Raw genomic sequence first — 15111 nt, forward strand, 5'->3', positions numbered from 1 at the left:
TCCTGGACGGGAGGGTCCTGGATGGGTGGATCCTGAACGGGTGGATCAGTGATGGGTGGATTAACTCCGCCGTTATTCATTGCGCCTTGTTCTAGGTCTGTCTGGCCTCTGTTGTCGGTTGGTACGGGTCGTGTGAATGTCCTACGGGCCGTACGGAGAGGTGACAGATGTGGTGGTGCTGGAACGAATGTGTTGGAAGTTTGCCCCTTGCTTCTGAGATGGTAGTTGTTCTTGGGCCGTGACTCTTCCAGTATGTTCCTGCAAATATGGAAAAAGAAAAATTAAAATTAAAATCTAGAATCAAGCAAAAATAAGAAAAAGTCCAGAATTTTCGTTGCCGTCCCCGGCAACGGCGCCAAAAACTTGTTCGCACAGAATATATGCTACAAAGTTTCAGTATAGCAAGCTATACATTTTAAACCTTTGTTATACTCTGTCAAATCAGATAGCAAGTGCACTATCCTATCGATGAGTATGCTCAGGTATCGATCCACAGGGACGGAAGAAAATGACCGGACTCGTCTTAAAATTACTTGAGATTCTAGAAGTGAGAAAAATTGGTTTGATTTAATCCTAACAATTCTACTGATTTATGACAAGTTTAAAAGACAATAAAAAGAATTAAAGTTGTTTTCAAATGATAAAAAGGCGTTTCCAGGGTTCAGATTTCATTTCTGTTCAGCCCCGAGGCATACGGCCCGTATGGGAATCCATACGGCCCGTAGGGGACCCCGAGTTAATGCTGCAGCTACTGTTTTCTGTGTTGATACTAATGTTTAGGGTTTCTATCGACCAGATCTAGATACCTAACCTCAACTTTCGCATTTTGGCCTAGTACCCGATTACCGGACTCAAATACTTCCCTCTTAGATGCGTTAAACCTCAACTTTCGCATTTTGGCCTAATTTATCTAAGTTACTTGTTGGTTTACTAAAAGTATCCAAGGACTTTCGCCTCAAGGAAAGTTTCACCTTTCGGGTACTCCTTGGTTTAACCCTACTTCATATACTTTATTCGGTTGGATTAAATGTCATAGACTTGGCTCCTAACACTTAGATGTGCGCATTCATCTAACGGGATGACTAATCAATTCAAGCAAGCACAAATAAAGCAATCAAAATACTACTCAACAAAGTAAAAACAAAGCATTCAACACAAAATCCAAGTAGCATGCAAACAAAACCAAACTAGAAACTACATCTTAACCCTAGAAACAAAGTAAATTAGCTACTCATGTTCATAAGATAACACAAATAACAGAAAATAAAAGAGTTCATGACAAAACAGTGGAGAAATCTGAAGATCCGTTGCAAACTCGCGTTTTTCACTTCTCTTCTCCTTCTCCCCCCTTGTCTTTTGCTCCAAGAAAGCTTGTCCAAGTTCCAGTGGTGAATCTCCCTTTTTTTGGTGAGGAAATATCTCATTTAATGCCCCAGATCGCGTCTCCAGAGGCTTCCTTTTCGGCCTCCTTAAATTAAGCTGATTTCAGATTCCAGCTGGATTTTCCGAATCTGTGCCCTACGGGCCGTAGGGGACCCCGTACGGGCCGTATGGGACCCCGTACGGGCCGTATGGGACCCCGTACGGGCCGTATGCCTGTGCTTTGTCTTGGAGACTTTGTGCCTCTGTTGTGGAACCTTCTGTGCAGTTGGGCAGATCTTGTACGGGCCGTACAAAATGTCATACGGGCCGTACGAAAAGTAGTCAGATCCATTTTTTCGCCCTCTTTCCTGCAAAATACCAAACAAAGCATAGCAGTACCACATTTCATCGAAATATAAGTAAAAAGTCCACATTTATAGGCTTTAAAGCACAGGTTTCAGTGTAAATCAGGGCTGTAATTTAGATATAATATGGAGATATCATTTATTATGTTTTTTCTTTTATGATAAACATGTCATTTATTGGTTTTACTTATTTATTATAAAATTCTATACAATCTAATAGTGAAGAATTATATTATTTTGTGTTATATAGATATTGATTTTTATTAAAATATTTTTTTAATATATGATGTTTAGTCGGTCAGTCCCCCCTATACTCAAAGTCGAGTTCCGCCCCTGGCTAATGTGCTTTCGGTAGCATATGGGCCGAAATACACACGGTCCAAATTTAAAATTTCAAAATTCAAAAAGTCGATCTGAACCGTTCATCTTGTTTTCCATATTAATATGTACTTGGAGACCAAATTTTATATTTTTATGAATTTTTTCACTATTTATTAAGCCACTTTGAAAATTGTTGATCCAACGGTGGCTTAACAAAATAGTAAAACCGTTGGATTAGCGATTTTCAAAGTGGCTTAATAAATAGTAAAAAAATTCAAAAAAATGTAAAATTTGTCTCCAAGCACATATTAATATGGAGAACAAGATGAACGGTTCAGATTGACTTTTTGAATTTTGAAATTTCAAATTTAGACCGTGTGTATTTCGGCCCATATGCTACCGAAAGCACATTAGCCTATCTCTCTCTCTCTCTCTCTCTCTATATATATATATATATATATATATATATATATATATATATAGGCTTGGATGTTATGGATAGCATAGAGGCCTACGGTGCTACGGCTCAATATTCGAGTTTTTAAAATCCTAACGGTCAATCCGAACCGTTCATCTTGTTCTCCATATTAATATGTGTTTGGAGACCAAATTTTACATTTTTTGGAAAAAATTTACTATTTTTTTAGCTAGGTAGAAAATCACTTGATCTAAAAAATTCTGCACCATTCAGATATTTGATTTTCTACCTATCTACAAAAATAGTAAAAAATTTCCAAAAAATGTAAATTTTGGTCTCCAAACACTTATTAATATGGAGAACAAGATGAATGGTTCGGATCGACCGTTAGGATTTTAAAAACTCGAATATTAAGCCGTAGCATCGTAGGCCTCTATGTTATCCATAGCACCCAAGCCTTACTATATATATATATATAGGATTTGGCTAATATGCTATGGGTAGCTAAGAGGCCTCCCGTGCTACGGCTCAATATTTGACTTTTTAAAATCCTAACGGTCGATCCGAACCGTTCATCTTGTTATCCATATTAATATGTGTTTGGAGACCAAATTTTACATTTTTTGGAAATTTTTTACTATTTTTTTAGATTTATTAAATATCGCTGTTTTTTATGGTCCAGATTTGTCTGAAAAACAGCGATTTTCAATAAATCTAAAAAAATAGTAAAAAAATTTCCAAAAAATGTAAAATTTGGTCTCCAAGCACATATTAATATGGAGAACAAGATGAACGGTTCGGATCGACCGTTAGAATTTTGAAAAGTCGAATATTGAGCCGTAGCACGGGAGGCCTCTTAGCTACCCATAGCACCGTAGCCAAGTCCTATATATATATATATATATATATATATATATATAGAGGTAGTCTACGGTGAGTTGCGAAGTAAAACACGTTTCTACTTCACGCTGTATTTTTATTTTGAAAGTCCAAATTACCGATCCGAACCATTAGATATTTAATGCATATTGAAATGTGCTTGGAGACCAAATTTTACATTTTTTGGAATTTTTTTACTATTTATTAAGCATTTTTAAAAATTGTTGTTTTGCTGTGAACAGTAAAAAACAGTAAAATTTTATGGACCATCAGATCAGTGACTTTCAAAATTGCTTAATAAATAGTAAAAAAATTCCAAAAAATGTAAAATTTGATCTCCAAGCACATTTCAATATGAAGAACAAGATGAACGGTTCGAATCGACGTTTTGAACTTTAAAATCGCAAAATATGAGCGTGAAGTAAAATAGTCGCTTTACTTCGCAACTCACCATAGCCTAGCTCTATATATATATATATATAGAGAGAGAGAGAGAGAGAGAGATGGGCTATTGTGCATTGCAATGCATAGGCCATGGTGTGCATTGGACCATAAATCACCGATTCAAAGTCCAAATGACCAATCCAAACCGTTCATCTTGTTCTCCATATTAATATGTGCTTGGAGACCAAATTTTACATTTTTTGAAATTTTTTTACTATTTATTAAGCCACTTTGAAAATCGCTGATCCAACGGTGACTGTTTGGAACAGTAAAATCAGAAGCCACCGTTGGATCAGCGACTTTCAAAGTGGCTTAATAAATAGTAAAAAAATTCCAAAAATGTAAAATTTGATCTCCAAGCACATATTAATATGGAGAACAAGATGAACGGTTTGGATCAGTCATTTGGACTTTGAATCGGTGATTTATGGTCCAATGCACACCATGGCCTATGCATTGCAATGCACCATAGCCCATCTCTCTCTCTCTCTCTCTCTATATATATATATATATATATATATATATATAAAGAGAGAGAGAGAGGGGTTGGCTACTCTACTTCCATAAGTATATGAGGATATATGCTTATAAGTCATTTTTTTCGTTTTCAACTCCAAAAAGTCGATCTGAACCGTTAGATGTGATCTCTATATTGAAATGTACTTGGAGATCAAATTTTATATTTTTCTGAATTTTTTTACTATTTATTAAGCCACTTTGAAAACCGCTAATCCAACGGTGGCTTAACAAAACAGTAAAATCTGAAGCCACCGTGGAATCAGCGATTTTCAAAATGGATTAATGAATAGTAAAAAAATTCAGAAAAATGTAAAATTTGGTCTCCAAGCACATTTCAATATAGATATCACATTTAACGGTTCAGATCGACTTTTAGAATTTTAAAAACGAAAAAATAAGTTGTAAGTGTTTGATCTCTCTAAATGAGATATATTTGATCTCTAAATGAGGTGTAATTGTTTAATTATTTGTTCTCTTCTTGAGTTATAAAATTAAAATATATATATATATAGGACAAATCTTTCATGAGTAAGGCTAATGCATGCTCAAGTACACCTTGTTAGTGATTTAACGCTGAAAAACATCAGATTAGTTTTACATGAATTTCAACCATCGATCTTGATCTTCTTGGTATAAAACGTTCACATTCAGAATTTTAAATTTTCAAGCTCATTTAGTATCAAATTAGAAAATAATATATTTGTGTACCTCGTAGTCTTATAAAAAAACAAATTAAAAAATAAGTTTTTTGGTCTAGTGATAAAAGGACAAAATTATAAATAGAAATTTAGACCTCTATCTTTCTATCTCAAAAAAGAAAAAAAAAATTAAGTTTGTCATTTAAAACTAATCCAACGATATTTCAAGTTAAATTGGCAAGCCTCTTAGTGAGATCAAAACACGGATGAATTATTCCCTCAAACATTTGGTAAGTACCAGCTGGAACTGGTATGCTTATTGACCAGGCAGCAAACGAACATCTAAGTTATACACCGACACCGTGCATTCAATAGGAATTTGACCATATAAAGCATGTAAACTATTTTTCTCCTAGATTTTGCAGCCTGTACACTGACAACGTAAAGTGCTATGAAATCTCGTATGAACACTCCTAGCACAAATTCACAACAACTTACAGCACAATTGTAACGTCTCAAGGCCTTCTTGTAAAAAGGAAGGCATGGTTTCTCTTATTACACACGTACCATACTACCTCATGAAACAATTTTTGCCAAACAATGGTTGACATATTAGTGCACAAAACACCACATAATTCACAGCTCAAACGCCTTCAATTCATTATTCACAACTGAAAACCCACCATCCACAGTCAAGTTGAGCCCGCTCACATATCTCGCCTCATCACTAGCCAAAAATAGCACAGCCTTAGCCACATCGCTCACCCCCAAGTTAATTCCCTTCAAATTTGCATGGGACCCAACAAATGTCAAGAAGTCCTTCATGGCTTCTTCAGTTCTCTCACTCTCTGGCAAGTGGGCCATGGAAAGGCCAGTGGGAGTTGCATAAGGGGATACACAGTTGACTCTTATCCCATGTTTTCCTAACTCAGCAGCCACACTCTTGGTGAGCCCCACCACAGCATGCTTTGACCCAGTATAACCGTGTGGGCCCAAGCCGCCTATCACACTAGCCACGCTGGCTAGGGAGATTATGGAGCCCTTGCCATGTGGTATCATGACCCTTGCAGCATGCTTCATCCCTGGTGCCAAAAGAAACACAGAAGACGACTATTATTGTCAAGATGATAGACGATTATTATTATATATACATAAAACGATATACTACTATGATATGTACTGTACAATCATGATTACTTGAATTGGATTTTTTAGAACAACCAAGGATAGTGGTAATTAGATATGCAAGTGGTACCATAAAAATGCGGGTGCCTTTATTTTTCATCTGTTTATGTTCATTTTGCAGCTGATGGCTGTTTATTGTGGGCTGGAAAATTAGGATAGATGAAAAGTGCCAATCAAATTTTCAAGCTGGCACCACTCTGCAGGTATTTTGTTATGATAAAATAAGCCATCCATACACTGCTAAAGAGAGGGTAGTAAACTAACAAACAATTCAGTGTCATAAGATCAAATTACATAATTTAAATTATAATCATGCCAAGAAGGTATCACCAATTGTCTTGTTAACAGACCACAAAAGGAGTTCATTTACTTGGGATCTACTGTTATTCTTCATAAGCATCTAAGAAAAAGGAACTTTTGCATGTTACATGCAATATATAACACTATTTGTGTCATGGTTGGGAAGGACTCAGGGGTAAACAAGGGTGCTTCTTCCAATAAACAAAAAAGGCTGTACTTCTGTACCCTTGTTAGTAAAAACAACAACAAAGAAAATACAAATATATCACAGTATATTTCAAATAACACCCAATCAATAATCATACTTTTAAACAAATTGACCAAATTGCCCCTCATTGAGGAAAACTGCCCCATCATTTGTTCACCCCAAATTCTCCGGTACATAAGATCAAAAAAGAAAAAGAAAAAGAAGAACAACTTTGTCGGTGTATGCCTCCCTGAAAAGTACTTTTAATTCCATCAGATATGTTTTACATTGGGTGTTATTTGAATCTTTATACAATTAATGTTGAGATTTGCAAATAAAAAAGAATAGCACAGATCGATAAGACACTTAATAATACCTAGAAAGACCCCATCCACATTAATCTCAAACACCTTCTTAAATTCCTGGAAATCCACTTCCCTTATGTCAAGCACCTTATGTCCAGTGATCCCAGCGTTATTTACCAGTATATCAAGCGTGCCAAAAGTCTCAACCGTGAAATCTACCGCTTTACTTACATCATCCTCCTTAGATACATCACAATGGAAGAAGAAGGCATGTTTCCCGCCACCAAATGACTCACATAGTTGCTCTCCACGGTCATTTTGTATGTCAGCAATGCAAACCTTAGCACCATGCTCTATGAAGAGTTTGACAGTGGCTTCCCCAATGCCTGAAGCACCCCCTGTTATCAGAGCAACTTTTCCTTCTAGTCTGAAAATATATTTAAGAAGGAATACATAGTATAGGTAAATTTTTCTTCTTTCCATCTCTAAGATCCTGTCTAAGTTAGAGCATACAGTGTTGGTTCAAGACTTATTGCAAAGAACAAAAAAAGCATTAGATGTCATTTTTCTTATTAGTCTAGGTACCTTACCTGATATGTCCCTTACAGATTCGGTCTAATGCCTTATGGATTAGGAATCTAAAGATTCAGATTGATCCTGGATCGCAAAATTAAGCAGAGGACAGCAAAGGATCTTCCCTGTTGATTTAGATTATCAAAATATGTTCTTATAATGAAAAAAAAAATCTGGTATGATGTTTGCATATAGGTTAACATAAAAAAGTTCCATGGCGGAATTTGCACGTCTCATCTAACTGTAAATTTCAGAGGGGTAAAAACCTGGTATTGAAGGAGAATAATTGGATACACTAGGAACAGGGGCAGATCTTGAGAGGACCAAGGGAGGACTGCACCGGCAACCGGCAACCGGCAACCAGCAGCCAGCAAGTTTTCAATGATCGATGTATTATGTCTTAATAGAGGTCTAAGTACTTATATTAACTGTTAAGAGACACTGAATCAGTCCTCAAGAATCTCAATTTTTTTTTAAGGTTTGCGGCAATTGCCGCTCACGGGTGTATTGATTAAAAGAAGTTATTTACATGGTTACATAATTACAAGGTTTACAAGGTTCTATTACTCCACTATTTGCTAAACAGTGTTTCTCGAAGTGCACAGAACGCACTTGCACAACCCAATAGCAACCTCAAGAATCTCATTTTTTACATTCAGAAGGCCGGTTGTTGAAAAAACTTGGCACTTTGTGTAGCAGACCACAAAATTATATTTGCTCAAGCTCCATCACTGATTAGGACAACAACTGATACTGGTGATCTAAATTTATTTTAGTCTTTCTATTAGGGAGTGCTAGATGCCAAAATGAACATAAATGTAGTGAATTCTTACAAGTAATACCCTGTGCAACCACAAAAACCAATCACACGACGTGAGGGGGGTGGTTGGTGGATCAGACTTTGGGACTAAAGGACTAAGCTCTTTCGATATTCAAAGAATTTTCAGGTAAGACAAAAAAACAAATCAATGGAAAAAAAAAATCGTGAAGAAAATTTGGGGAAATGAAATGAAATCAAAAGGGGAAAACTAGTACCTCCCTGTGGCAGAGGAGGTGGCCGTGGTGTCCGCCATGGCGAGATGTAGCACGCTTATACAAGCTTTTCGCACGAAGAGGGTTAAAGCAGAAAAAAGAAAAGATTAGTGTACTTTCGAGTTTCGACTGACTGAACCGGGTGTTTATTGTAATTTTGTAAAATACTAATTACTAATTATAGGTTGACCTTTCCTTTTCAGTTCAATAAACTCTCTTTAATCCTGTGCCGACTGCCGAATAATTTTGCACGAATTTAGCGCAAACCTTTTTCCCGGTTTTTTTATTAATAGAAATAAAATAAATTAAATATTTAAAAAAGAACACTGCTTTTGAGTTTTTGCGAAAACTAAGTAGATCGGACTCTGTAAACCCGTCCCGGTTAATCTGATTAGCCGTTAACCAACATCACGGAAAAAAAAAAAAAAAATTCCCGGACGGGTTTAAGCATCCCGTCCCGGGCCTAAAAAAAATATATATTCCCAGGCCGGGTTTAAGCAGCCCATCCCACTCTAAAAAAAAAAAAAAAAAAATCCTGGACGGGTCCTCTTAACCCGTCCCCCACTTATTTACTTCATTTCTTCCGCTGTCTCTCGTTGTCTCCGCTCCGCAGCAAAAAACGATTTCGCTGTCTCTCGCTGTCTCTCGTTGTCTCCGCTCTGCAGCGCAAAAAACGATCTGGAAGGCGGGCTGGAAGAAAGCTAAAGAAGGGGACGGACTAATACAACCCGTCCGGATCTGTGAATTTTCGCCTCAGCCATCCATCATTTCAAGTTTGTTTTAAATATAATTAAATTAAATTAGTGTAAAAATGTATTAATTTGTAGTAATTTTTAATTTGATTTGTTATCAAACTATTGATTATAGTGAATTTAATTAATTTGTTAATTGCATTTTAAAAGAATTGATTAGGAGTATTCAAACGGTTCGATTTTGGACCGAACTGAATTAGTTCGGTTATTTCGATTTGTTGGATCGGTTCGGTTATTTCAGTTTATTGGATCAATTTGGTTGGTTTTTCAAAACCGAATTATAACTTCAGTTCGGTTCGATTCGGTATAAAAAAATTTAAAACCAAAATAACTGAACCGACCGAACTTTCATATAATATGAATTTGATCGGAACCACACCCTTTTATTTGTTAATACTCTGGTTTATTTCTTAATCAATTGCTTTAAATACTTGGTTTATTTCTAAATATCTTAGTTTATTTCTTAATAGTCCGGTTTATAATCAATTGTTTTAATTAAAAAAATTAATATATTTCGGTTTGAATCGAACAAACCGAGCAAACCGAAATAAAACTTTGGTTCGGTTCAGTTCGGTTGCTATGCTAATTCGAGTCGGTTCGGTTCTATTTTTAAAACTGAATGATAACTTTGGTTTGCCAAGTTCAGTTCGGTTTCAACCGAACCGAATCGATGAACACCCCTAGTATTGATAGCATTATTTTAGTTATTCTTGAGATTAACTACCTACTCTCAATCAGTAGTTGCAATTTATTAGATATAAATAATTCATAGGATTATTTGGACAATATTCTAGCCTAAAGTTCATAGTTCATTAATTTTAGATTTTTTGGTAATACAAGTAATTTAGGTAATGTAGGTACTTATTTTCCTAATCTATTCTGAAAATGAATTGAATTAATTAGATTTCATTTTATTAGTTTGGTAAGTGTATTTTGCAAGAAGTGATAAATTAGATAATTTATTCATCTCGTATTTTATTTATTGAGCGATGCTTCTGTGCATACAAGGACCTATTTGTAAAATGAACATATTTTTATTTTCAATGTTCAAACAGTCGATCCGAACCATTCATCTTGTTCTCCATATTAATATGTGCTTGGAGACCAAATTTTACATTTTTCTGAAATTTTTTACTATTTATTAAGATGAGTACAAAAAATATCAAATTCAGACCATTGAATTTTGTACCCATCTTAATAAATAGTAAAAAAATTCAGAAAAATGTAAAATTTGGTCTCCAAGCACATATTAATATGGAGAACAAGATGAACGGTTCGGATCGACTGTTTGAACTTTGAAAATAAAAATATGTTCATTTTACAAATAGGTCCTTGTATGCACAGAAGCATTTGCCTTATTTATTTATCAATTTATTTATTCTTGTGAGTTTTAGAGTTCATAGGTAATTGCTTAATTTAGTAATTTATTTAATAATATTAGTGGTTAGTAAATTTAGATTGTTATAAATTTTTTTTTAAATATCATGCATGCAGAATGTCAAGTAGTCGTGATCCGGGTGGCCCTTCACATGCTGCATCTACACATGATGATTTTGGTTTTGAATCGGCATGGTCAGCAAATAATTTTAGCAATTTATTATGGATGCCGCATGACCAACATAAGGTCTCACGAATCCATGATGATGTAAGTTACTCCATGAATCATATAATTTTGTTTTTTTATAGAATGATATAACTATTTGAATTACAATATTTTACTTGAATTAAATTGTATAACATTGACAGGATTACAGAGATGTAGGAGTGGACCCTCGAGGTATCTGGACTGGGATTAAGTACAACGACCTTTGCAAACCATTCTTACTTAGACTCGGTTTGTATCAGGTTTCTCAAATGGCTCACATAAAAATTGAGCGACAATTGCTATCTGACTGAAACGGACTGAAAATGGCTCTCTGTGCGAAGAAGGTTAATAAGTGGACGGGACGGGTTTAACAAAACCGTTCGGGGTATTAATTTTTTTTTAAACCCGGGACAGGTTAAGAGGACCCCGTCCAGGAAATTTTTTTTTTTTTTTTACGGGACGTGACGGGCTGCTTAAACCCGGCCTGGGAATATTATTTTTTTTCAGGCCCGGGACGGGATGCTTAAACCCGTCCGGGAATTTTTTTTTTCCGTGATGTTGGTTAACGGCTAATCCGATTAACCGGGACGGGTCAATTGGACCCGTCCAGTGGGACGGGTTTACAGAGCCTGATCTACTTAGTTTTCGAAAAAACTCAAAAGTAGTGTTCTTTTTAAATATTTTATTTATTTTATTTCTATTAATAAAAAAAACACAACCTTTTTCCCGGGTATGATTTACAACGATCCTATTTTTATGGTGAAAACTGTAGCGGGTACAAAACTATTTCGGAATTCGGATGGGTTGTGAAAGCATGACAAGCTACAGCGTACCAGTGCTCATTGCCACTAAAGAAGGTACGGGAACAAGCACGAGTGCGTATCCTCTGAGATATCTCAACTTTTGCGTGACCGACGTGTCTGGTGCCTATTCGGGAGTGATGTAGGGGGTCAGTATTATGTGTGCTTTGAGATTCGTGCAGAACGTAGTTAAACGATTGGGATTTTCCATAAAGTCACGCAAAGTTTGAGATATCTCAGAGGATATGAATTCAACAAGCACATGGGATTGTCGAATATTGTTGAATCTTTAATTGTCCGTGCACAAAATATCTGTGTATCCACTGTATGGCCGTATGGATAAGACTACCGTGTTATGGGTTGCATAGAGGACTACGGTGCTACGGCTCAATATTAAAAATTTTAAAATCTTAACGGTCGATTCGAACCGTTTATCTTGTTCTCTATATTAATATGTGTTTGGAGGTCAAATTTACATTTTTTGAAAAAAAAATTACTGTTTTTTTAGATAGATAGAAAATCAAATATCTGAATGGTGCAAAAAAATTTAGGTCAACTGATCTTCTACCTATCTAAAAAAATAGTAAAAAAAATTTAAAAAATGTAAAATTTGGTCTCCAAACACATATTAATATGGAGAACAAGATGAATGGTTCGAATCGACCGTTAGAATTTTGAAAACTCAAATATTAAGCTGTAGCACCGTAGTCCTCTATACAACCCATAGCACCGTAGCCTTACCCCCACTATATTAAAACCCATACTTCACACATTTGGAGTTGGAACAAGAAGTGGATCTCCCCCAGTCCCACCCACGTTGGTTTCGTTTATGCGGCACACCATTTTTCGGCTAAACCCTTCAAAGTTTGGAATATTGTGTGTCCCCTCAGGTCCTGTAGAATTTGTATCCTCTGCATTAACTCAAAAAGGAATCTTTTGAGTTAATACATTAGGATTGTCCGATAAGTTTTAAGATTCATACGAATTAAATCTGCACTAATATTGAAGACTCCTATGTTTTAAGCGGGAGCCGAATGGACTCCGTTTACAATCGGACGACCGATATCTAGTAACTCAAAAGATGCTCTTTGAGTTAATGCAGACGATGCGGACTCAGTACCGTAGGTACACTGTACACCAGAAAATCTCAGTTGAACAAATTTTTTTGAACATGTCTTAGATGCAAGATTTTTGAGATTCATATCATACTAAAATAAACCGTTCGAATCTTATTTACCGGATGACTAGTATCAGAGGCGGAGCCAGTATTGGTCAAGGGTAGGCAACTGCCTACCCCTAGATTTTGAAAAAGACTTGTAAATCTGTATAAAATTCGATTATTACCTACCCTTATTTCGGTTCATTGCCTACCCCTGTCATGATTCTCTCTAGATGTGGCTTGATTCAGCCTTTTTTGTGCATCACTTGAATTTATTAATTTTGTTGATTTGGGAAAAAAAATGAAGAGAACGAGATCTGTGGAGAATAAAGGTTGGGTGGAGAAGAAAGTTAATTGAATACTTCTTCTTAAATACACTTGATGTATTGATCCATTGAGCATAAAAATTAAAAAATAGTAGTTGGTTCATATTGAACCAGGGCCATGAGAAGTTGTTTGGACCATGAGAAGTTATTTGGGCCCTCACATCAATCAAGATAATTATGTCTTGTTATTTAGACGTTTTTAACATGTAATCAATTTACTTTTAAGTTGTAAAGAAAATTGTCTAAATCACAAATTATATTGAAAATTTTAATTATTATTTTTTCAGTTATGATTTAATATTTTCATACATGTCCATTTAAAGTTAAAAATATATCATATATATTGTGTTTGGTTAACTTGTAAATATAGTAAACTTTAGTAATATATGTTTGTCCTAACATGATTTTGTATACAAATTAACTTTTTATTGAATTGTTAGAAATAAAAACTATCATTATTTTTACGAAATAGTGTCTTGACAATTTTAATTTTATTAAAAAATAATAATTTAATAATAACTCATTTTTTTCCTACCACTGATGAAATTTCTGGCTACGCCACTGACTAGTATCGTGCCCTTACGTTGCAACTGGAACATATTATAAGATTGAATAGAATACGAAGAGATTTTTTTATTTTGATATTCACAAAAAAAATTAAATGAAAAATAAAGACAAATAAAAAAAATTCAAATAATAAATATTAAATAACAATAAAAGAAACAACAACAAATGAAAAAAAGAGATCAAATATAACATGATTTTTTTTCTCCAGTTCAGAAATATATAATTGTTTCCATCAGCACAAGATCTGCTATTCATCTATTCATAAAAATACAACAACCCTAAACAAAATCCAGAAAGATATGATTCTTTTCATTTTCATTGTCGAAGCTATAAAGGAAAATTGAGAAATGAAACAGAGGAAATAGAGAAACAAGCAAATAATTTAATTGCAAAAATTGAAGATAGTTGTAAGGAGAAATAAGAAAACTGATCGCTATGGATTTATTCAATTTCAATGTGATAAACTATGTAGGAGTCTGTGTGGCGAGTATGATTTTAACTAAATTTAGACTTTTACACATAAAATAGATTTATTTAATCAAAAGAAGACAGATTATGTGATCGAAGGATTGATATTCAATTTGAAAATTCATCTTTTAATCCGGCCATTTTTATTAATACCCAAAAAAAAAACATTTTTACAATAATAACCTGACAAATTTTTTTTTTTTAAATCTGACCAGACCGCCGGTAATTGGGGCGGTCCGATTCCATACCAGACCGCCTGGATCCCTGGCGGTCCGGTAGCCCCTTTATACCCGACCCGTTAGCCCCCCCTTCTTCCCTTCTCTGTTTACCGAACCAGAACGAAAAAAAAAAAAAAAAAAGAGCAGCGCCGCGCCACCCACCCCGCCCAGCTCCGCCACGCCCGCCGCTCGGCTCCGCCAGGTGCACTCTCTCTCTCTGCTGCCCCTCTCTCTCTCTTCTGCCTCTCTCTCTCCCTCTCTCTCTCTTTCTGCCTCACTCTCCCTCTCTCTCTCTCTAACCAATTTTGAATATTTTTGCCCCTCTCTCTCTCGTAGGGGTGTCTTTGTGGTACATTGATCGTGATTTGGTGCTTTTGGGAAGGTTTGGAGGCGAAGCGAAGGATCTCGAAACCGACCGCAACCCGCTGACTCGTTGTGTGTTCAAGCTATCTCAGGTAATTATCTAAATCAAAACTCGTTATGAATTGGTTGTTCCGAATTGCTTGTGACCTTCCCGGGTTGTTGATTTTCCCGGAAGGCGACCCGATTAGGGTTTAGGGTTTGGGTTAATTGGTTAAATTTGTAAATGAATTGTGTTAATTGGTTGGTTTTGTAAATTAATCGGTTGAATCTGTAAATTAATTGGTTTAGTTCGTAAGATTGTTGTTGGTTGAATTTGTATGGAATTGGGGCCATGACTTTGTTGTT

General features: G+C 35.5%; 1 protein-coding gene across 1 annotated transcript; it reads right to left on the reverse strand.

Moving 5' to 3' along the window:
• Positions 1–5388: 5388 nt before the first annotated feature.
• On the reverse strand, positions 5389–8665 carry LOC144544792 (zerumbone synthase-like). Its single transcript, XM_078293348.1, has 3 exons — positions 8532–8665; positions 6995–7350; positions 5389–6028 (listed from the first exon to the last, which is right to left on the reverse strand). The coding sequence occupies exons 1-3, from the start codon at positions 8567–8569 to the stop codon at positions 5583–5585; spliced, it is 840 nt and encodes a 279-aa protein (XP_078149474.1). The 5' UTR covers positions 8570–8665; the 3' UTR covers positions 5389–5582.
• Between the last annotated feature and the right edge of the window lie 6446 nt (positions 8666–15111).

This window comes from Carex rostrata, chromosome 2 (genome assembly GCF_964058835.1).
Source record: "Carex rostrata chromosome 2, lpCarRost1.2, whole genome shotgun sequence".
NCBI classification, from domain to species: domain Eukaryota; kingdom Viridiplantae; phylum Streptophyta; class Magnoliopsida; order Poales; family Cyperaceae; genus Carex; species Carex rostrata.

Excerpts from the sequence above, each read along its gene's own strand:
- LOC144544792 (XM_078293348.1), bottom strand. The coding sequence starts at position 8,569 with ATGGCGGACACCACGGCCACCTCCTCTGCCACAGGGAG. Across the intron at positions 7,351-8,531 it reads ACCTCCTCTGCCACAGGGAG|ACTAGAAGGAAAAGTTGCTC; the intron begins GTACTAGTTTTC and ends ATATATTTTCAG. Across the intron at positions 6,029-6,994 it reads TGTGGATGGGGTCTTTCTAG|GGATGAAGCATGCTGCAAGG; the intron begins GTATTATTAAGT and ends TTTTGGCACCAG.